This window comes from Engystomops pustulosus, chromosome 8 (assembly GCF_040894005.1).
Source record: "Engystomops pustulosus chromosome 8, aEngPut4.maternal, whole genome shotgun sequence".
Lineage (NCBI taxonomy): Eukaryota > Metazoa > Chordata > Amphibia > Anura > Leptodactylidae > Engystomops > Engystomops pustulosus.
Window position 1 is genome coordinate 113,887,650 of NC_092418.1, and position 23,749 is coordinate 113,911,398.

Here is a 23,749-nt window from a genome sequence, read left to right on the forward strand (position 1 = left end):
TTTATATTCCTGAGCACAGGAAAGGTCGGTCTCTCGGCGGCGTCTTCATCTCTGCAGGCGCGGTATATTTGTTCTAGCCCAGCAAGGTGCTTTAACGTTCGCTGTCATAATTACGAGGAGCTGCACGGCTACGCTCAGACACATCAAAGAAATTCTGCAATTAGACGCTTTGCAGCCGATCCTGTCTTGAAGGTGTAGGCAAGCTTTATGGGATCACACATCTCAGGCGAGCGGCCCGGCGGGGGAGGGGGCGGATATGCTGCCTCTGATTTTAATGGTATGGCCACTACTTTATGATGGCAACTAAAAATAACTTCTGTATGTGACATTTTATCTGCACTTCTATGGAACATTTGATAGTAAAACAGTGGCCTCACCTTTAAGTAACCTGAATTTTCTCTTTGGCTATCTTCTAGATCCTTTCAATAGTGGATAGGAAGATAGGAGAGGAGGGAGGAAGCGGCTTTATACTTTATTATAAAACAGGATTAAAGGATAAGCTGGAATTCTGCATTGTCCCCCGCACCGGGGTCTGACCTAATGGTTTGGGGGCAGCTAGATTCCCCTGTTATCTGAGTGGCTGGATGAAGCCTAGCGTTGGACAGGTCGCAGTCGCTGGGTCCAGGGGGAACAGGACTCGTCCACAATGGGCAGGTCTGCCATGTGGATTGCAAGAAGAGGGAGAAGCCTCAGTACAGTGGAAGTAGTTCCCCCTGGGGCACTCTCGGCGTATGTGTGATATAGGGATCCCTGGGTAGATGGTAAAGGGGAGACTCATGATGTCTGCGGCAGCCAGGGATTGCACGTAGACAACATGTACTACATCAACTTACAGTTCCTATATTCCAGAACTTTAATGCAGAAACAGTAACAGGCTGAAGTAGAGGTCCTGTATGCCAATGTCCAAGGACGCTGGTTAGATGCAGTCTGGTAAGAGAAGCTCAAAGCCAAGATTCAGGAACTTAGAACTGGAGAAGGTAGAAGCTGCTTGGGCAGATTTGGGCAGAATCTGCAGCAGGCCTGATGGGGATGGATTACCATCAGGTAGAGGAGAGCAGCAGCAGGCCGTGTGTCCTGCATCAAGGATTACTAAGAACTCTCAGAAGATTTGTCCTCTCTTAGGACCCGAAAAATTCTCTGGAACTCTATCCATAGGGAGTATTAAAAAACTTCCCTGTGGGCAAAGCTTCCAGGCATCCACCAATAACAGATCAGGCAGATCACATCAATAACACAACAGTTCTAACTTTTTGTTATAGAGGTTCTCCCTTTCCAGATAGGGAGATATTATACAGGCTGCATTACCAGTTATGGTCAGCAGATGGTGCACAGAGGTGATCAGGCTCTATGGACAGAAACCAATCTAATAGGAGGAACATTTTATAATGGCCGCATTGGCAGGGTCATTATACGTCTACTCTTAGGCCTCATGCACACAATCGGATGCTTGCCTGGGCCTTAGGTAGACCAGTATCCAGCCAGATGCAGGAGCGAGGATAGGTGGGAGCTGCTCACACCACACCTACCCCCTCCATTTAAAGCCGAGTGGCTGGAATTATAATATGGTTAAATATAGGAAATGTCCTATATTTCTTCCTGCTTGGTCATGGAGCGGTGAGATGTCCAGGTGGCAGAGATGGCCAAGAATGTTGCCAGATCACGGTCCCGCTCCCATAAGTGTGCATAAGGCCTTAAAGGGTTTTTTTTTAAATTAAAATATTGAGAGCTTATCCTTACCTAGTAGTGTTCTTTAAGAAGCATTCATTAGTATTCATAAGCTTTAAGATTGTGCAGGTGCAGGATCAAAATCCATCATGATAAACCAAGGGCACTTACTCATAGATCCAGACACCTTGACTCAACTTTGTAAATTATGCTAATGGACTCCGGATGGACGTTACCAGAGGCCCTCCATGCTGTAGCTTCACAGGCTGTTATACTGGGCAGGAACACTCCCCCCCCCCTTGCATGGAGTGAGATTACAGCAGGCAAAGGGAGACAGGGTAACAGCCTGTGAAGCTACGGAGGGGCTCTGGTAATGCCCCCCACAGCGCTTGTGACTCATTAGCATATGTTTAGTAATTGATTTTTAGAAGGAAGGAGGCCATGGGTAACAAATATAAGATGATGTCACAGTCACAGTGCCCGGATCTATGAGTATTGTCCCTGGTTTATCAGGATGGATTTTGATTATATATTCCCTCTAAGACTATTGGGTATAACCAAATATAACATTATGTTACCATTCATTTACATTCAATGTTTGCAAAAAAAAAAAATAATCACAATGATGAAAAACACATATTTGTGGATTTATGTCTCAAAAACATGTGACTTTAGCCTTATATCCTGCATAGAGGTAACATTCAAATGCTCCGGAATGTTCTCGATCATCTCCACTCATCTCATGCAGTCTTTACAGCAGGCGTGAAAGTGAGATGTCAAGCTTACGAGGGTTCTGCTGACATCTACAGGCCAGTAGGAAAACTGCAATATTTTAAAATTGATTTATATACTTCCACCTGTGCTGTAATTGTACAATCCATAACCGGCTGTGTATAAAATTGTTATGTTCTCTAATAAATTTGACTTCTATAGTCCCAGAGAATATAATAGAAGAGAGTTCAGTGCCCTGTCTCCTTTAGGAATGGTTAGTGGCAGGGAAGACTTAATACTGGAAAATAGAGATGATATGGTAAATCCACCTCTAGAGAGACGCGTCATGAGAAGTCATCTGCACTCTGAGCATGGAGAGAAATGTCATGTTTGCCATGAAATCTTGTAATTAATGTCACCGTTCACGCTCAATAGAACACAGATTCCTGTCAAATTAAGAATGGCGTGACTTTCCCTCCCGGCCATATAAATTAACCACTTCCCATCATGCTGTCATCTACTGATCAGTCTATTAGAATACGCCTCGCCTCTGAGAGCTCAGTCATGTGAGAAGCAGCCTCAATGGATCTTTGTATATTTATGAGATGTTGCACTATTCATATGAGCCTCTAGGTGTCTCTAGCGCAACAGAAGCAACTCTCCACTACGGCATGTCACTTTCAGACTTGCTGCGAAATAAATCTAACCATATTGTATTCATTACCAAATGAAACGGCCAGTGAATTACTATAGATGGAGATAAGATGAGATCAGGACGCTCCAGGATTAGTAGTTTTGGGGCCACAGGTTGGGCTTCGTCATTGTATGTCATCAATATATTTCCCTATGTGTTTGCCATGTTACCAGCATCATTATGTAGAAATGAAGACTAATTCAGTCCCCCCTTCTCTTTCCAGCCGTTTCTGTGATGAGGTACAGTGCGTCATCCTTTGGATTTGCAGTAAGTAGTTTTCAGTATTACTCATAATTTAGATTAATTAAGTTCTGACAGTCAACATTTTCAGGGGTAATATAAAAATTAAAGGGATTTTTCTTTTTGCGGTAAATGTGGTCTCCCCATCCCAAGAGACAATAAGGGGGGTACTTAAAGTCACCCATACTAACCAGACAGATCTTTGAAAACTGCTATTAATGAGTACAACTATCCCTATTGTGTTATTCACAATACCTGAAAAGTCAGTTTGTAAAGCTAATCCACCATCTATGCTAATGAGCCCATGTGAGTCCGATCATTGGGGCAGATTTACTTACCCGGTCCATTCACGATCCAGCGGCGCGTTCTCTGCGCTGGATTCAGGTCCGGCCGGGATTTATTAAGGTAGTTCCTCCGCCGTCCACCAGGTGGCGCTGCTGCGCTGAAAAGCATCGGAACGCACTGGAGTTCACCGAGCCGGGCTGAGTGAAGGTAAGTGCAAGCTCTGCAACAGATTTTTTTTTTTTAAATGCGGCGGTTTTTCCGAATCCGTCGGGTTTCCGAATCCCGGGGTAATTCAGAGGAAATCGGCGCAAATCGGAAATATTTGGGTAACACGACGGGAAAACGCGAATCGGGCCCTTAGTAAATGACCCCCATTGTCTTTTCTCAGACATGTGCCTGACTTATTAATGTCCTTCCCCCAATTCTCCTCACTGAAGAGAATTCCTGAGGGAGGGGGGAACTGATTTCTCTTCAACCAATCACATACAGCCAGTATTTCTCTCAGAGCCACATTCACTCATCCCTCAGGAATTCTCTTCAGCATGTCACACAGCCAGCCCGTGAATAATGTAGCAGAGCCAAGGTGGCTCAGCCGAAGAGAAAGCAAGTCCCTTGTCAATCAGGAATCTGGAGGCTGAGCTAGAAGAACATTAAAATGCACAGATGGGGAGTCAACTTTACAATCGGCCTGAGCAACTTTTCAGGCATGTGGAAGAACAATATAGGGATAGTTGTTCTGTTGTATAATAGCCGTTTTCAAAGATATGTTTAGTTAGTGTGGATAAGTTTCACTGACAGGTTCCCTTTAAGGAAGTGCATGTACATTAGACTGTAATATATATATATATACTGTTTATTCTCCTTAAAATATTCAGAACTTTGGGTCTATTTTAATAAATGATATGTTATGTAATTTACAACATGGTTTGGGTTTCAACCAAGTACAATAGTCGCCACGCCAACTACGAAAACTCTGATTGTTGACTTCGATACCACAATAAGCCTCTTCCAAAAATAGCCGCACACTCCGGCAGAATCTGAAACGTCTAATTGTCTTCTTTTGTTGTGGTAACAATGTATCGCCGTCTTCCGTGTGGATATTTAGAGAGATGACATTTACCATACATTGCTATGGAATACATGTTGAGCTCCTACTGAGATAATTACTAACTGTGTGTATATATATATTAACCCGTAAGATGCAGAGAGCTAAGAACACAGCAGTGTGAGGACACTCCTCCTAACACTGGCAGCAGATTTATATGGTCACACCTGCTGATAGATTCCCATTTATGTGAATTCCAGTATAGAGAGAACATATAGGAGATGACTTTTTACGTTCTGTAATATTTTATAGTTACACTCTGCTTTCTCCACTTTTCAGTTTGACGCTGTTCTGGATGTCTTATCCTCAGCGATCGTCTTATGGCGCTACAGTAACGCAGCGGCCGTGCACTCAGCGCACAGGGAATACTTGTGAGTACACGGACTTATCTATAGGGAACCCCAGGCACTTGTATGATCACTGGTCTAATTTCTATAGAAATTACTATACTTTGATATTCTGTTCCTTAGAAGCCTCTAAAAGTGACTGAACTCTGCATCTCCATTCATATGGTTTTCTATGGAAGACTAAGCAGCAGGGAAAGTCTCCCGCTACAGCCAGTTGTCTTGCAGATAGCGGCTAGTAGTAGATACAGGATTTACAGTGCATCTGTCAGTATGTATGACCATGTTGACTGTGGCCATTGTGCCCGGAGAGATGTTCACGCACACTTATGTGTGTTTTGTTAGTAGCAACAGGACTGTGAAATATGGATTTATATTCCAGGATCATCGGTTCTCCAAGTGCACGGGGGATGTCTCCTCACACAGCTTTTTTCTGTGATCTCTGTAGCTATTATTAGGTATTGTTGCTGTAAAGATGTGTAATTATACCTTTGTGTGTGTTGTTAGTAGCAGCAGGACTGTGAAATATGGATTTATATTCCAGGATTACAGTTTCTCCAAGTGCACAGGAGACGTCTCCTCACACTGCTTTTTTCTGTGCCCCCTGCAGCTATTATTAGGTATTTTTCTTGGAGAGGTGTGTAATCATACCTTTGTGTGTGTTGTTAGTAGAAGCAGGACTGTGAAATATGGATTTATATTCTAGGATTACAGTTTCTCCACAGACTCCACAGTGGCTCCACAGACCCTCCTTCTCGTCTTGATAAAAGCTGTGTAGAGTAGCTAACTGCAGAAAGCTTAAAGCACAGCAGTGTGAGGACGGCCCCATTTACAATCCTGGAATAAAAATCCATAATCCACATTCCTGCTACTACTAGAAACACACACAAAGCACTGATTACACATCTCCAGGGACAATACCTAACACTGTCTGAAAAGCGTACAGAGCACAGCAGTGTGAGGACGCACCCCCAGTGCACTTGGGGAAGCTACAGCATAGAATTTAGATCCATGTGCTACAGTCCTGCTGCTACTAACAACATACACAAAGGACTGATTACACATCTCTCCAGGGACTATACCTAACGCTGGCTGCAGTCTGCACTGTCACACCTGCTGACAGGTTCCCTTTAGGTGGAGGGCTCCTGCTACAGCCAGTTGTCTTACAGAAAAACGCACGTTCTGCTGAGATTTGTGATTTCATTAAGGTGACCGATATTTTTGGTAACATATAGAAGATTCTTTCTAACTTCCCCTTGATATCTGATCATGTTCCCAGCCCGGTCCTGTTTATTAATCCGAAGCTTCATGACTCTCCATCCCCAAGGTTTCTTAAAGTAATTTTTTAAAAATTTTTCATGAAAATTTTAATTAGTGATTCACTGGCTGCGAATAACCTGAGATAATGATATTCGCTGTGAGACGGATCTGTTATCCTCATTATTTTGCGGCTAATGTGAGCGCGTCAGTAACTCGAGATAATGAACACAGCGCCGATGCAAACGAATGCCTAATGAGTCGCATTTTCGGTTGCTAAGGAAAGTGTTATATTTGTTAACGAGGCTGAGGTGTGCGGTGGCAGCGCTTCCCCGAATCTTATCTAGTGACAAGATCAAGCGTTCTCACTGCATCCATTATATAGGACTTCTACATCCATGTATAGGACAGTGAGGCAGATGTTCATTACCTGGGGGGGAGAGGGGGTGCTGCAGGTTTGGGGCATATTGGTTTCTGAGCGGCGAGTAATTATCAAATGCAGATCTCAATTTTCTTGGCAACAGATACTTTATTATTACTATAAAAAACAAAAAAATTAATAAAATGGCAGGTTAAATACCAGCAAATACCCAGGTTATACCAGAGTAACACATAAATACAAGATATATATAACTTATATACCAACTATATACCATAGCTATACATATATACCAGCTTATATACCATAACTTATATACCAGCTGTACATATATCACTATATACAGGAGATCCCCAGGTTATACCAGCTGTACATATATCATTATATACAGGAGATCCCCAGGTTATACCGGCTGTACATATATCATTATATACAGGAGATCCCCAGGTTATACCGTCTGTACATATATCACTATATACAGGAGATCCACAGGTTATACCGGCTGTACATATATCATTATATACAGGAGATCCCCAGGTTATACCGGCTGTACATATATCATTATATACAGGAGATCCCCAGGTTATACCGGCTGTACATATATCATTATATACAGGAGATCCCCAGGTTATACCGGCTGTACATATATCATTATATACAGGAGATCCCCAGGTTATACCGGCTGTACATAAATCATTATATACAGGAGATCCCCAGATTATACCGGCTGTACATATATCATATACAGGAGATCCCCAGGTTATAGCGGCTGTACATATATCATTATATACAGGAGATCCCCAGGTTATACCGGCTGTACATATATCATTATATACAGGAGATCCCCTGGTTATACCGGCTGTACATATATCATTATATATAGGAGATCCCCAGGTTATAGCAGCTGTACATATATCATTATATACAGGAGATCCCCAGGTTATACCAGCTGTACATATATCATTATATACAGGAGATCCCCAGGTTATACCGGCTGTACATATATCATTATATACAGGAGATCCTCAGGTTATACCAGCTGTACATATATCATTATATACAGGAGATCCCCAGGTTATACCAGCTGTACATATATCATATACAGGAGATCCCCAGGTTATACCGGCTACATATATCATTATATACAGGAGATCCCCAGGTTATACCGGCTGTACATATATCATTATATACAGGAGATCCCCAGGTTATACCAGCTGTACATATATCATTATATACAGGAGATCTCCAGGTTATACCGGCTGTACATATATCATTATATACAGGAGATCCGCAGGTTATACCGTCTGTACATATATCACTATATACAGGAGATCCCCAGGTTATACCAGCTGTACATGTATCATTATATACAGGAGATCCCCAGGTTATACCGGCTGTACATATATCATTATATACAGGAGATCCCAAGGTTATACCGGCTGTACATATATCATTATATACAGGAGATCCCCAGGTTATACCAGCTGTACATATATCATTATATACAGGAGATCCCCAGGTTATACCGGCTGTACATATATCATTATATACAGGAGATCCCCTGGTTATACCGGCTGTACATATATCATTATATAAAGGAGATCCCCAGGTTATAGCAGCTGTACATATATCATTATATACAGGAGATCCCCAGGTTATACCAGCTGTACATATATCATTATATACAGGAGATCCCCAGGTTATACCGGCTGTACATATAACATTATATACAGGAGATCCCCAGGTTATACCGGCTGTACATATATCATTATATACAGGAGATCCCCAGGTTATACCGCCTGTACATATATCATTATATACAGGAGATCCCCAGGTTATACCAGCTGTACATATATCATTATATACAGGAGATCCCCAGGTTATACCGGCTGTACATATAACATTATATACAGGAGATCCCCAGGTTATACCGGCTGTACATATATCATTATATACAGGAGATCCCCAGGTTATAGCAACTGTACATATATCATTATATACAGGAGATCCCCAGGTTATACCGGCTGTACATATATCATTATATACAGGAGATCCCCAGGTTATACCAGCTGTACATATATCATTATATACAGGAGATTCCCAGGTTATACCGGCTGTACATATATCCTTATATACAGGAGATCCCCAGGTTATACCGGCTGTACATGTATCATTATATACAGGAGATCCCCAGGTTATACCGGCTGTACATATATCATTATATACAGGAGATCCCCAGGTTATACCGGCTGTACGTATATCATTATATACAGGAGATCCCCAGGTTATAGCAACTGTACATATATCATTATATACAGGAGATCCCCAGGTTATACCGGCTGTACATATATCATTATATACAGGAGATCCCCAGGTTATACCGGCTGTACATATATCATTATATACAGGAGATTCCCAGGTTATACCGGCTGTACATATATCCTTATATACAGGAGATCCCCAGGTTATACCGGCTGTACATATATCATTATATACAGGAGATTCCCAGGTTATACCGGCTGTACATATATCCTTATTAGAGATGAGCGAACATGCTCGTCCGAGCTTGATGCTCGTTCGAGCATTAGCGTACTCGAAACTGCTCGTTGCTCGGACGAATACTTCGCCCGCTCGAGAAAATGGCAGCTCCCGCCGTTTTGCTTTTTGGCGGCCAGAAACAGAGCCAATCACAAGCCAGGAGACTCTGCACTCCACCCAGCATGACGTGGTACCCTTACACGTCGATAGCAGTGGTTGGCTGGCCAGATCAGGTGACCCTGGGATAGACTAGCCGCTGGCCGCGCTGCTCGGATCATTCTGTCTCTGGATGCCGCTAGGGAGAGAGCTGCTGCTGGTCAGGGAAAGCGTTAGGGTGTTCTATTAGCTTACTGTTAGGCAGGAGTGATTCTCAAAGAACCCAACAGCCCTTCTTAGGGCTACAATAACGTTCTACTTTTTTTATTTTAATTTGCATCTATTACCATTTTGTGAGGAATTAGCAGGGGGACTTGCTACCGTTGTGTTTAGCTCTTAGTGGCACACATATCCATAGCAAAGACCGAAGTGGGAAAATTTAGTAGGGGTTGGATTTCTATTAGGCAATAACTCAGTGTCATCTCATCTGGCATAGTAGTGTGCTTTCATACTTGGCTAGAAAATAGCCATAGGAGAATCCAAACGGCTTACTTGCGCCTACAGTAGCGTTATATATTTGATTTCTGGTTGATCTGCTGGTGGCTGTAGTTTCTGCAGTGCATGTACTAGCCAATTGTGAGCAATTTGTAGTGAGACTTGCGACCGCTGTGTTTTGCGCTTAGTGACGCACATATCCATTGCAAAGACCGAAGTGGGAAAATTTAGTAGGGGTTGGATTTCAATTAGGCACAGTCTGCCATTTGTCCTTTTTTATTTTACGTTTATTTTGTTTAATAACTCAGCGTCATCTCATCTGGCATAGTAGTGTGCTTTCATACTTGGCTAGAAAATAGCCATAGCAATAGGATAGCATTGTTTGGTTTTAAAAACTCAAAAACACAAAAAAAAAAAAAAAACACAAAAAAAAGTAAAAAAAAAATTAAAGCTATAACTCTCATTTTAAAAATGTTTAACCCGAGGGCTAGGGGTAGAGGACGAGGGCGGGGACGTGGGCGTCCAACTACTGCAGGGGTCAGAGGCCGTGGTCCTGGCCGGGGTGAGACACCACCTGCTTATGAGGGAGCAGGGGAACGCCGCAGAGCTACACTCCCTAGGTTCATGTCTGAAGTTACTGGGACTCGTGGTAGAGCACTGTTGAGGCCAGAACAGTGCGAACAGGTGATGTCGTGGATTGCTGACAATGCTTCGAGCAATTTGTCCACCAGTCAGTCTTCCACGCAGTCCACCCATGTCACCGAAATCGCCACTCCTCCAGCTCCCGCACCTCAGCCTCCTCCCCCCCAGTCTGCCCCCTCCCAGGAAAATTTGGCATTTGAACCGGCATACTCTGAGGAACTGTTTTCTGGACCCTTCCCACAGTCACAAACCACTTGTCCGGTTGCTGCTGAGCAATTTTCCGATGCCCAGGTTTTCCACCAGTCACAGTCTGTGGGTGATGATGACCTTCTTGACGTAGTGGAAGTGTGTAAAGAGGTGTCCGACGATGAGGAGACACGGTTGTCAGACAGTGGGGAAGTTGTTGTCAGGGCAGGAAGTCCGAGGGGGGAGCAGACTGAGGGATCGGAGGATGATGAGGTGACAGACCCAAGCTGGGTTGAGAGGCCGGGTGAACACAGTGCTTCTGAGACGGAGGAGAGTCCTCGACCAGAACAGGTTGGAAGAGGCAGTGGTGGGGCCAGATGGAGAGACAGGGCCAGAGCTGGTGCATCAGCGCCAAATGTGTCAACTAGTGAAGCTCCCGTGGTGAGGGCTCTTGCGGCGAGGGCTAGATCTTCAGAAGTCTGGAGGTTCTTTAAGGAAACACCGGATGACCGACGGACTGTGGTGTGCAACATTTGCCAAACCAGGCTCAGCAGGGGTTCCACCACTACTAGCTTAACTACCACCAGTATGCGCAGGCATATGAATGCTAAACACCCCACTCAGTGGCAACAAGCCCGTTCACCTCCGGCCGTGCACACCACTGCTCCTTCCCCTGTGTCAGCTGATAGTCAGCCCCCTGCCCAGGACCCTGCCACAAAAACCCCATCGTCGCCTCCACGATCCTCCACAGCATCCACCAGCGTTCAGCTCTCCATACCCCAGACGCTGGAGCGGAAACGCAAATATAGTGCAACCCACCCGCACGCCCAAGCCCTTAATGTGCACATCTCCAGATTGCTTAGCCTGGAGATGCTGCCCTATAGGCTAGTAGAGACCGAGGCCTTTCGCAACCTCATGGCGGTGGCCGCCCCTCGGTATTCGGTCCCCAGCCGCCACTACTTTTCCCGATGTGCCGTCCCAGCCCTGCACCAGCATGTGTCAGACAACATCACCCGTGCCCTGACCAACGCCGTTTCTGACAAGGTCCACCTGACCACGGACACGTGGACGAGTGCTGCCGGGCAGGGCCACTATATATCGCTGATGGCACATTGGGTTAACTTGGTGGAGGCTGGGACCGAGTCTGACCCTGGGGCTGGTCATATACTGCCGACGCCGAGGATTGCGGGGCCTACCTCGGTCCAGGTGTTTCAGGCCTACTATGCCTCCTCCTCCTCCCACCCCTCCTCCACCTCCTCCTCCGAACTACCATCCGTGGGCACGGCGCCATCAGTCGGTAGCTCTAGGCACAGCAGCAGTGCCGTCGCTAAGCGACAGCAGGCGGTGCTCAAACTGCTGAGCCTAGGCGACAAAAGGCACACCGCCCAAGAGCTATTACAGGGCATCACGGCGCAGACTGATCTGTGGCTGGCACCGCTGAACCTGAAGCCGGGAATGGTTGTGTGTGACAACGGCCGTAACCTGGTGGCGGCTCTGCAACTCGGCAGACTGACACATGTGCCATGCCTGGCCCATGTGTTAAATCTGATAGTTCAGCGTTTCCTCAAGACATACCCCAATCTGTCTGATTTGCTCACGAAGGTGCGCCGCATCTGTGCGCATTTCAGGAAGTCCAGCACAGATGCTGCCACTCTCAGGGCAGAGCAGCGCCGCCTCCAACTGCCCGCTCACCGACTGTTGTGCGACGTGCCCACGAGGTGGAATTCAACACTGACCATGTTATCCAGAGTTTACCAGCAGCGCAGAGCGATTGTAGACTGCCAGATGTCAACTTCCACCAGAACTGGTAGTCAGGTCAGTCAGCTTCCTCAAGTCTACAATGAGGAGTGGACGTGGATGTCTGATATCTGTCAGGTGCTGAGTAACTTTGAGGAGTCAACACAGATGGTCAGTGGCGATGCCGCCATCATCAGCCTCACCATCCCGCTGCTTGGCCTGTTGAAAAACTCTCTGATCAGCATGAAGTCGGAAGCTTTGCGCTCGTCACAAGAGACGGGGGAAGAAGATTCCCTTGTTGATAGCCAAAGCACCCTCAGGTCTGTTTCTCAGCGCATATCGGAGGAGGTGGAGGTGGAGGAGGATGAGGAGGAAGAGGAGGAGAATGTTGGCGAGACACAAGAGGGGACCATTGTTGAGTCCTTCACTGTTCAGCGTGTATGGGCAGAAGAAGAGGAGTTGGAGGAGTTGGAGGAGGAGGAAATGGACAGTCAGGCCAGTGAGGGGAGTGAATTCTTACGCGTTGGTACTCTGGCGCATATGGCAGATTTCATGCTAGGCTGCCTATCCCGTGACCCTCGCGTTCAAAGAATTTATTCCAGCACCGATTACTGGGTGTTCACTCTCCTGGACCCACGGTACAAGAAAAATCTTTCCACTCTCATCCCTGCAGAGGAAAGGAGTGTGAGAATGCATGAATACCAGCAGGCCCTGGTGCACAAGCTGAAACAGTATTTCCCTTCTGACAGCGCTAGCGGCAGAGTGCGTAGTTCTGCGGGACAAGTAGCGAGGGAGAGTAGGCGAGCAGGCAGCTTGTCCAGCACTGGCAAGGGTACGCTTTACAAGGCTTTTGCCAGCTTTATGTCACCCCAGCAAGACACTGTCACCTGTCCCCAGTCTCGGCAGAGTAGGGCTGATCTTTACAGAAAGATGGTGAGGGAGTACGTAGCTGACCATACCATCGTCCTAAATGATCACACAGCTCCCTACAACTACTGGGTTTCAAAGCTGGACATGTGGCACGAACTGGCGCTGTACGCCTTGGAGGTTCTTGCCTGCCCTGCCGCTAGCGTCTTGTCCGAGCGGGTTTTCAGTGCAGCTGGTGGCATCATCACCGATAAGCGTACACGCCTGTCGACTGACAGCGCTGACAGGCTGACGCTTATTAAAATGAATAAAGGCTGGATTTCTAAGAATTTCCAATCTCCACCAGGTGAAGGAAGCTCAACCTGAATAATTGATCCACTCCTCCTCCTCCTCCTCATTTTCCTCCTTCTCCTCCTCTTTGTACAGTAAAGCAGAGGAAACTGGCTATTTTTTGACAGGGCCCACTGGCTCTTGCTATAGTACTTTATGCATTTAATTTTTCTGGAGGGCCACCTACCCGGTCCTCTGTTTGAAACAATTTTTTTGAGTGCCACATACAGGCACTCAATCTATTCCATTATTCTGGAGGGCCACCTACCCGGTCCTCTGTTTTAAAAAATTTTTGGGACTGCCACATACAGGCACTCAATCTATTCCATTTTACTGGAGGGCCACCTACCTGCTCCTCTGGTTTGAAAAATTTTTGGGACTGCCACATACAGGCACTCAATCTATTCCATTTTTCTGGAGGGACACCTACCTGCTCCTCTGGTTTGAAAACTTTTTGGGACTGCCACATACAGGCACTCAATCTATTCCATTTTACTGGAGGGCCACCTACCTGCTCCTCTGGTTTGAAACATTTTTGGGACTGCCACATACAGGCACTCAATCTATTCCATTTTTCTGGAGGGACACCTACCTGCTCCTCTGGTTTGAAAACTTTTTGGGACTGCCACATACAGGCACTCAATCTATTCCATTTTTCTGGAGGGCCACCTACCTGCTCCTCTGGTTTGAAAACTTTTTGGGACTGCCACATACATGCACTCAATCTATTCCATTTTTTTGGAGGGCCACCTACCTGCTCCTCTGGTTTGAAAACTTTTTGGGACTGCCACATACAGGCACTATCCAAATTAAATTGTCTCCATAGCAGCCTCCACACGTTGTCTCCATTGCTACCTCCAAAAGTCGTCCATATAGCTGCCTCCATACATCCTCCCCTTATCAAACGAGGTGTGTCAGGCAGAAATTTGGGTTGTTTTCATGGATTCCACATCAAAGTTGTTAACTTTGTCGCCACCCAGCTGTGTTATCCACAAAATATACTAATAAACTTTTATCATTTACCAATATTATTTCAGCGCTTCTTGCGCATCTGTTTACATTCCCCTCACCCGCCATATCCCAAACTTATAAGAACGCTACTACACTTGATCTTATACAAAAGGTTCTTAGAAGTGCTGTTTGGGGAGTAGCCTATAGACAGGGGCTTGGATTGGCGAAAGCTCGCCTGGCAGCGGAGCGCCAGCTCCATGCCAAGATCCAACTAACATAGTTTTAACTGCAGCACCTTTAATCTACTACTAGTTCACTGCCTCCATACATGGTCCCCTTATCAAACGAGCTGTGTCAGGCAGAATTTTGGGTTGTTTTCATGGCTTCCATGTTAACTTTGTCGCCACCCTGCTGTGTAATCCACAAAATATACTGGCAAACTTTTATCATGTACCGATATTATTTGAGCGCTTCTTGCTCACCTCCTTTGGTTCCTCTCTGCCACCCATTGGTTTGAAGCCTGAGTCCATTTAGGGTATGTCGCCATGCCACTCTCTAGCCTGCCGCTGCTGCCGCTGCCTCTGCATGCCGTCCCCTATAGTGTCAGGGTCAATTATTGGATGTTTTAGATGCTATCTAGCTTCATTCTGTCACTCTGTCATGGCCATGCTGTTGCCCATAATTTTGGCATAATGGTGCGATTAGGCAGCCTCAGAGGCATCCATGCATGCTGCCCCTGCTGTTTCCTGTCCATTTCCGTGGTGTTTCCATCCTTTTCTGAGGTTCCCAGGTGTTTGGCCAAGCTTCCCTGTGCAGAGCCTTGTCCCCTTGAAAAATGCTCGAGTCTCCCATTGACTTCAATGGGGTTCGTTATTCGAGACGAGCACTCGAGCATCGGGAAAAGTTTGTCTCGAATAACGAGTACCCGAGCATTTTAGTGTTCGCTCATCTCTAATCCTTATATACAGGAGATCCCCAGGTTATACCGGCTGTACATATATCATTATATACAGTAGATCCCCAGGTTATACCGGCTGTACATATATCATTATATACAGGAGATCCCCAGGTTATACCGGCTGTACATATATCATTATATACAGGAGATCCCCAGGTTATAGCAACTGTACATATATCATTATATACAGGAGATCCCCAGGTTATACCGGCTGTACATATATCATTATATACAGGAGATCCCCAGGTTATACCGGCTGTACATATATCATTATATACAGGAGATTCCCAGGTTATACCGGCTGTACATATATCCTTATATACAGGAGATCCCCAGGTTATACCGGCTGTACATGTATCATTATATACAGGAGATCCCCAGGTTATACCGGCTGTACATATATCATTATATAGAGGAGATCCCCAGGTTATACCGGCTGTACATATATCATTATATACAGGAGATCCCCAGGTTATACCGACTGTACATATATCATTATATACAGGAGATCCCCAGGTTATACCGGCTGTACATATATCATTATATACAGGGGATCCCCAGGTTATACCAGCTGTACATAAATCATTATATACAGGAGATCCCCAGGTTATACCGGCTGTACATATATCATTATATACAGGAGATCCCCAGGTTATACCGGCTGTACATATATCATTATATACAGGAGATCTCCAGGTTATACCGGCTGTACATATATCATTATATACAGGAGATCCCCAGGTTATACCGGCTGTACATATATCATTATATACAGGAGATCCCCAGGTTATACCGGCTGTACATATATCATTATATACAGGAGATCCTCAGGTTATACCGGCTGTACATATATCATTATATACAGGAGATTCCAAGGTTATACCGGCTGTACATATATCACTATATACAGGAGATCCCCAGGTTATACCGGCTGTACATATATCATTATATACAGGAGATCCTCAGGTTATACCGGCTGTACATATATCATTATATACAGGAGATCCCCAGATTATACCAGCTGTACATATATCATTATATACAGGAGATCCCCAGGTTATACCGGCTGTACATATATCATTATATACAGGAGATCCCCAGGTTATACCGCCTGTACATATATCATTATATACAGGAGATCCCCAGGTTATAGCAACTGTACATATATCATTATATACAGGAGATCCCCTGGTTATACCGGCTGTACATATATCATTATATACAGGAGATCCCCAGGTTATACCGGCTGTACATATATCATTATATACAGGAGATCCCCAGGTTATACCGGCTGTACATGTATCATTATATACAGGAGATCTCCAGGTTATACCAGCTGTACATATATCATTATATACAGGAGATCCCCAGGTTATACCGGCTGTACATATATCATTATATACAGGAGATGCCCAGGTTATACCGCCTGTACATATATCATTATATACAGGAGATCCCCAGGTTATAGCAACTGTACATATATCATTATATACAGGAGATCCCCAGGTTATACCGGCTGTACATATATCATTATATACAGGAGATCCCCAGGTTATACCAGCTGTACATATATCATTATATACAGGAGATTCCCAGGTTATACCGGCTGTACATATATCCTTATATACAGGAGATCCCCAGGTTATACCGGCTGTACATGTATCATTATATACAGGAGATCCCCAGGTTATACCGGCTGTACATATATCATTATATACAGGAGATCCCCAGGTTATACCGGCTGTACATATATCATTATATACAGGAGATCCCCAGGTTATAGCAACTGTACATATATCATTATATACAGGAGATCCCCAGGTTATACCGTCTGTACATATATCATTATATACAGGAGATCCCCAGGTTATACCGGCTGTACATATATCATTATATACAGGAGATCCCCAGGTTATACCGGCTGTACATATATCATTATATACAGGAGATCCCCAGGTCATACCGACTGTACATATATCATTATATACAGGAGATCCCCAGGTTATACCGGCTGTACATATATCATTATATACAGGGGATCCCCAGGTTTTACCAGCTGTACATAAATCATTATATACAGGAGATCCCCAGGTTATACCGGCTGTACATATATCATTATATACAGGAGATCCCCAGGTTATACCGGCTGTACATATATCATTATATACAGGAGATTTCCAGGTTATACCGGCTGTACATATATCACTATATACAGGAGATCCCCAGGTTATACCGGCTGTACATATATCATTATATACAGGAGATCCCCAGGTTATACCGGCTGTACATATATCATTATATACAGGAGATTCCAAGGTTATACCGGCTGTACATATATCACTATATACAGGAGATCCCCAGATTATACCAGCTGTACATATATCATTATATACAGGAGATCCCCAGATTATACCAGCTGTACATATATCATTATATACAGGAGATCCCCAGGTTATACCGGCTGTACATATATCATTATATACAGGAGATCCCCAGGTTATACCGCCTGTACATATATCATTATATACAGGAGATCCCCAGGTTATACCGGCTGTACATATTTCATTATATACAGGAGATCCCCAGGTTATACCGGCTGTACATATATCATTATATACAGGAGATCCCCAGGTTATACCGGCTGTACATATATCATTATATACAGGAGATCTCCAGGTTATACCAGCTGTACATATATCATTATATACAGGAGATCCCCAGGTTATACCGGCTGTACATATATCATTATATACAGGAGATGCCCAGGTTATACCGCCTGTACATATATCATTATATACAGGAGATCCCCAGGTTATACCGGCTGTACATATATCATTATATACAGGAGATTCCAAGGTTATACCGGCTGTACATATATCACTATATACAGGAGATCCCCAGATTATACCAGCTGTACATATATCACTATATACAGGAGATCCTCAGGTTATACCGGCTGTACATATATCATTATATACAGGAGATCCCCAGGTTATACCGGCTGTACATATATCATTATATACAGGAGATTCCAAGGTTATACCGGCTGTACATATATCACTATATACAGGAGATTCCCAGGTTATACCGGCTGTACATATATCATTATATACAGGAGATCCCCAGGTTATACCGGCTGTACATATATCATTATATACAGGAGATCCCCAGATTATACCAGCTGTACATATATCATTATATACAGGAGATCCCCAGATTATACCAGCTGTACATATATCATTATATACAGGAGATCCCCAGGTTATACCGGCTGTACATATATCATTATATACAGGAGATCCCCAGGTTATACCGCCTGTACATATATCATTATATACAGGAGATCCCCAGGTTATACCGGCTGTACATATTTCATTATATACAGGAGATCCCCAGGTTATACCGGCTGTACATATATCATTATATACAGGAGATCCCCAGGTTATACCGCCTGTACATATATCATTATATACAGGAGATCTCCAGGTTATACCAGCTGTACATATATCATTATATACAGGAGATCCCCAGGTTATACCGGCTGTACATATATCATTATATACAGGAGATGCCCAGGTTATACCGCCTGTACATATATCATTATATACAGGAGATCCCCAGGTTATAGCAACTGTACATATATCATTATATACAGGAGATCCCCAGGTTATACCGGCTGTACATATATCATTATATACAGGAGATCCCCAGGTTATACCAGCTGTACATATATCATTATATACAGGAGATTCCCAGGTTATACCGGCTGTACATATATCCTTATATACAGGAGATCCCCAGGTTATACCGGCTGTACATATATCATTATATACAGGAGATCCCCAGGTTATACCGGCTGTACATATATCATTATATACAGGAGATCCCCAGGTTATAGCAACTGTACATATATCATTATATACAGGAGATCCCCAGGTTATACCGTCTGTACATATATCATTATATACAGGAGATCCCCAGGTTATACCGGCTGTACATATATCATTATATACAGGAGATCCCCAGGTTATACCGGCTGTACATATATCATTATATACAGGAGATCCCCAGGTTATACCAGCTGTACATATATCATTATATACAGGAGATCCCCAGGTTATACCGGCTGTACATATATCATTATATACAGGAGATCCCCAGGTTATACCGGCTGTACATATATCATTATATACAGGAGATCCCCAGGTTATACCGGCTGTACATATATTTTTATATATAGGAGATCCCCAGGTTATACCCGCACGCTCCATATCATTATATACAGGAGATCCCCAGGTTATACCCGCACGCTCCATATCATTATATACAGGAGACCCCCAGGTTATACCGGCTGTACATATATCATTATATACAGGAGATCCCCAGGTTATACCGGCTCTACATATATCATTATATACAGGAGATCTCCAGGTTATACCGGCTGTACATATATCATTATATACAGGAGATCCCCAGGTTATACCGGCTGTACATATATCATTATATACAGGAGATCCCCAGGTTATACCGGCTGTACATATATCATTATATACAGGAGATCCCCAGGTTATACCGGCTGTACATATATTTTTATATATAGGAGATCCCCAGGTTATACCCGCACGCTCCATATCATTATATACAGGAGATCCCCAGGTTATACCCGCACGCTCCATATCATTATATACAGGAGATCCCCAGGTTATACCGGCTGTACATATATCATTATATACAGGAGATCCCCAGGTTATACCGGCTGTACATATATCATTATATACAGGAGATCCACAGGTTATACCGGCTGTACATATATCAGTATATACAGGAGATCCCCAGGTTATACCGGCTGTACATATATCATTATATACAGGAGATCCCCAGGTTATACCGGCTGTACATATATCATTATATACAGGAGATCCCCAGGTTATACCAGCTGTACATATATCATTATATACAGGAGATCCCCAGGTTATACCAGCTGTACATATATCATTATATACAGGACATCCCCAGGTTATACCGGCTGTACATATATCATTATATACAGGAGATCCCCAGGTTATACCGGCTGTACATATATCATTATATACAGGAGATCCCCAGGTTATACCAGCTGTACATATATCATTATATACGGGAGATCCCCAGGTTATAGCGGCTGTACATATATCATTATATACAGGAGGTGCCCAGGTTATACCAGCTGTACATATATCATTATATACAGGAGATCCCCAGGTTATACCGGCTGTACATATATCATTATATACAGGAGATCCCCAGGTTATACCGGCTGTACATATATCATTATATACGGGAGATCCCCAGGTTATACCCGCTGTACATATATCATTATATACAGGAGATCCCCAGGTTATACCAGCTGTACATATATCATTATATACAGGAAATCCCCAGGTTATACCGGCTGTACATATATCATTATATACAGGAGATCCCCAGGTTATACCGGCTGTACATATATCATTATATACGGGAGATCCCCAGGTTATACCCGCACGCTCCATATCATTAGATAATCAAAGAGGAAACAGAAAATAAATGAAAATATTTAACAATAGAAATATTCCCAGAATTTGGATCCTGGTCATCTCTGCCAGACAATTGACTAATCACAACTAATCAGACAGACAGGATTTTCTCGGGGCTCAGCTTGTTTTCCCCTCGGAGGGAGAGTCCGTGCACAGCTCCCAATCTGTTCACCCAATCTGTGCACCGAGTATAAAGAAGCTCAAATATGTGAAAACCATTGCACAATAACACTGAGAGGCCAATAATCATCACATCCCGCCAGAGAACATTCACCTAGAGTTCTGTGCTCATTCATTCCATAACACAATGTATCATTCTACGTCTGGGCTTTTGATACTTGCAGCCACCACCAGGGGGAGCTAAGGAGTCTATTGCATACTGCATAGTAATCACCCTCTAGTGGTGACTACAGACAAGTCAATATTTAATTTTTCCACTCCATGTTTTTACCCATATGATTATATAATATTATATATATTATTATATAATATGATAATATTATATATCGGTAACATATAATAATGATAACATTTGGACCTACAGTATGTAGATGTTTGATTTATACATTTTAACCAATTTACAGGTAAAGACAGGAAGGAAATACTATCTATGCTAGTGTCATAAATAGTACTGCACAGTGTAGGCACAGATAGTACTGCATCTCATGGACACACATGCATCACTCTGAGAGATGGAAGGTAGTACTATCTGTGCCAACTGAACTGATAGTACTGCATCATAAAGACACAATACTCTGGAGTACTTTCTTAGCCAGAATTAACACTTTTCACCTTTGAGACTGACATGTTCTTGAGAAGCAATAAAATATATGCCTATACTCTGCAGTACTATCTGTGCCAACAGCATGACAGCATTATATAAAATATGCCAGTCTTAAAGGTAAAAGTAAGTACTATCTGTGACAGCATCACAGATAGCACCGCACCGTATAAGCACAGATAGTACTGCATATGATTGACACACGTCAGTCTCAATGATGGAAGGAAGTGTCATAGATAGTACTGCACAGTTTAAGCTCAGATAGTACTGCATATGATTGACACATCAGTCTCAATGATGGAAAGCAGTGGTACAGATAGTACTGCACAGTATAAGCACAGATAGTACTGCATATGATTGACACATCAGTCTCAATGATGGAAAGCAGTGGTACAGATGGTACTGCACCGTATAACCACAGATAGTACTGCATATGATTGACACGTCAGTCTCAATGATGGAAAGCAGTGTCACAGATAGTACTGCACCGTATAAGCACAGATAGTACTGTATATGATTGACACGTCAGTCTCAATGATGGAAAGCAGTGGTACAGATGGTACTGCACCGTATAAGCACAGATAGTACTGCATATGATTGACACATCAGTCTCAATGATGGAAGGCAGTGGTACAGATAGTACTGCACAGTATAAGCACAGATAGTACTGCATATGATTGACACATCAGTCTCAATGATGGAAGGCAGTGGTACAGATAGTACTGCACAGTATAAGCACAGATAGTACTGTATATGATTGACACGTCAGTCTCAATGATGGAAAGCAGTGGTACAGATAGTACTGCACCGTATAAGCACAGATAGTACTGTATATGATTGACACGTCAGTCTCAATGATGGAAAGCAGTGGTACAGAAGGTACTGCACCGTATAACCACAGATAGTACTGCATATGATTGACACATCAGTCTCAATGATGGAAGGCAGTGGTACAGATAGTACTGCACCGTATAACCACAGATAGTACTACATATGATTGACACATCAGTCTCAATGATGGAAGGCAGTGGTACAGATAGTACTGCACCGTATAACCACAGATAGTACTGCATATGATTGACACATCAGTCTCAATGATGGAAGGCAGTGGTACAGATAGTACCGCACAGTATAAGCACAGAAAGTACTGTATATGATTGACACATCAGTTTCAATGATGGAAAGCAGTGGTACAGATAGTACTGCACCGTATAACCACAGATAGTACTGTATATGATTGACAAATGACATCTCAATGATGGAAGACAGTGTCACAGATAGTACTGTACAGTATAAGCACAGATAGTACTGTATATGATTGACACGTCAGTCTCAATGATGGAAAGCAGTGTCACAGATAGTACTGCACCGTATAAGCACAGATAGTACTGCACCGTATAAGCACAGATAGTACTGTATATGATTGACACGTCAGTCTCAATGATGGAAAGCAGTGGTACAGAAGGTACTGCACCGTATAAGCACAGATAGTACTGCATATGATTGACATGTCAGTCTCAATGATGGAAGGCAGTGGTACAGATAGTACTGCATATGATTGACACATCAGTCTCAATGATGGAAGGCAGTGGTACAGATAGTACTGCACCGTATAACCACAGATAGTACTGCATATGATTGACACATCAGTCTCAATGATGGAAGGCAGTGGTACAGATAGTACTGCACAGTATAAGCACAGATAGTACTGTATATGATTGACACATCAGTTTCAATGATGGAAAGCAGTGGTACAGATAGTACTGCACCGTATAACCACAGATAGTACTGTATATGATTGACAAATGACATCTCAATGATGGAAGGCAGTGGTACAGATAGTACTGTACAGTATAAGCACAGATAGTACTGTATATGATTGACACGTCAGTCTCAATGATGGAAAGCAGTGTCACAGATAGTACTGCACCGT

At 43.5% G+C, this 23,749-nt stretch overlaps 1 protein-coding gene across 1 annotated transcript in view; it reads left to right on the top strand.

The window, feature by feature from the left end:
- The window catches only part of TMEM163 (transmembrane protein 163), a 130,289-nt gene that overhangs the window by 69,096 nt on the left and 37,444 nt on the right, over positions 1 to 23,749 (top strand). Inside the window, exons 3-4 of the mRNA XM_072122277.1 lie at positions 3,294 to 3,337; positions 4,980 to 5,071. Of these exons, the coding sequence (XP_071978378.1) occupies positions 3,294 to 3,337; positions 4,980 to 5,071 (136 nt within the window). The remainder of the gene's footprint in view (positions 1 to 3,293; positions 3,338 to 4,979; positions 5,072 to 23,749) is intronic.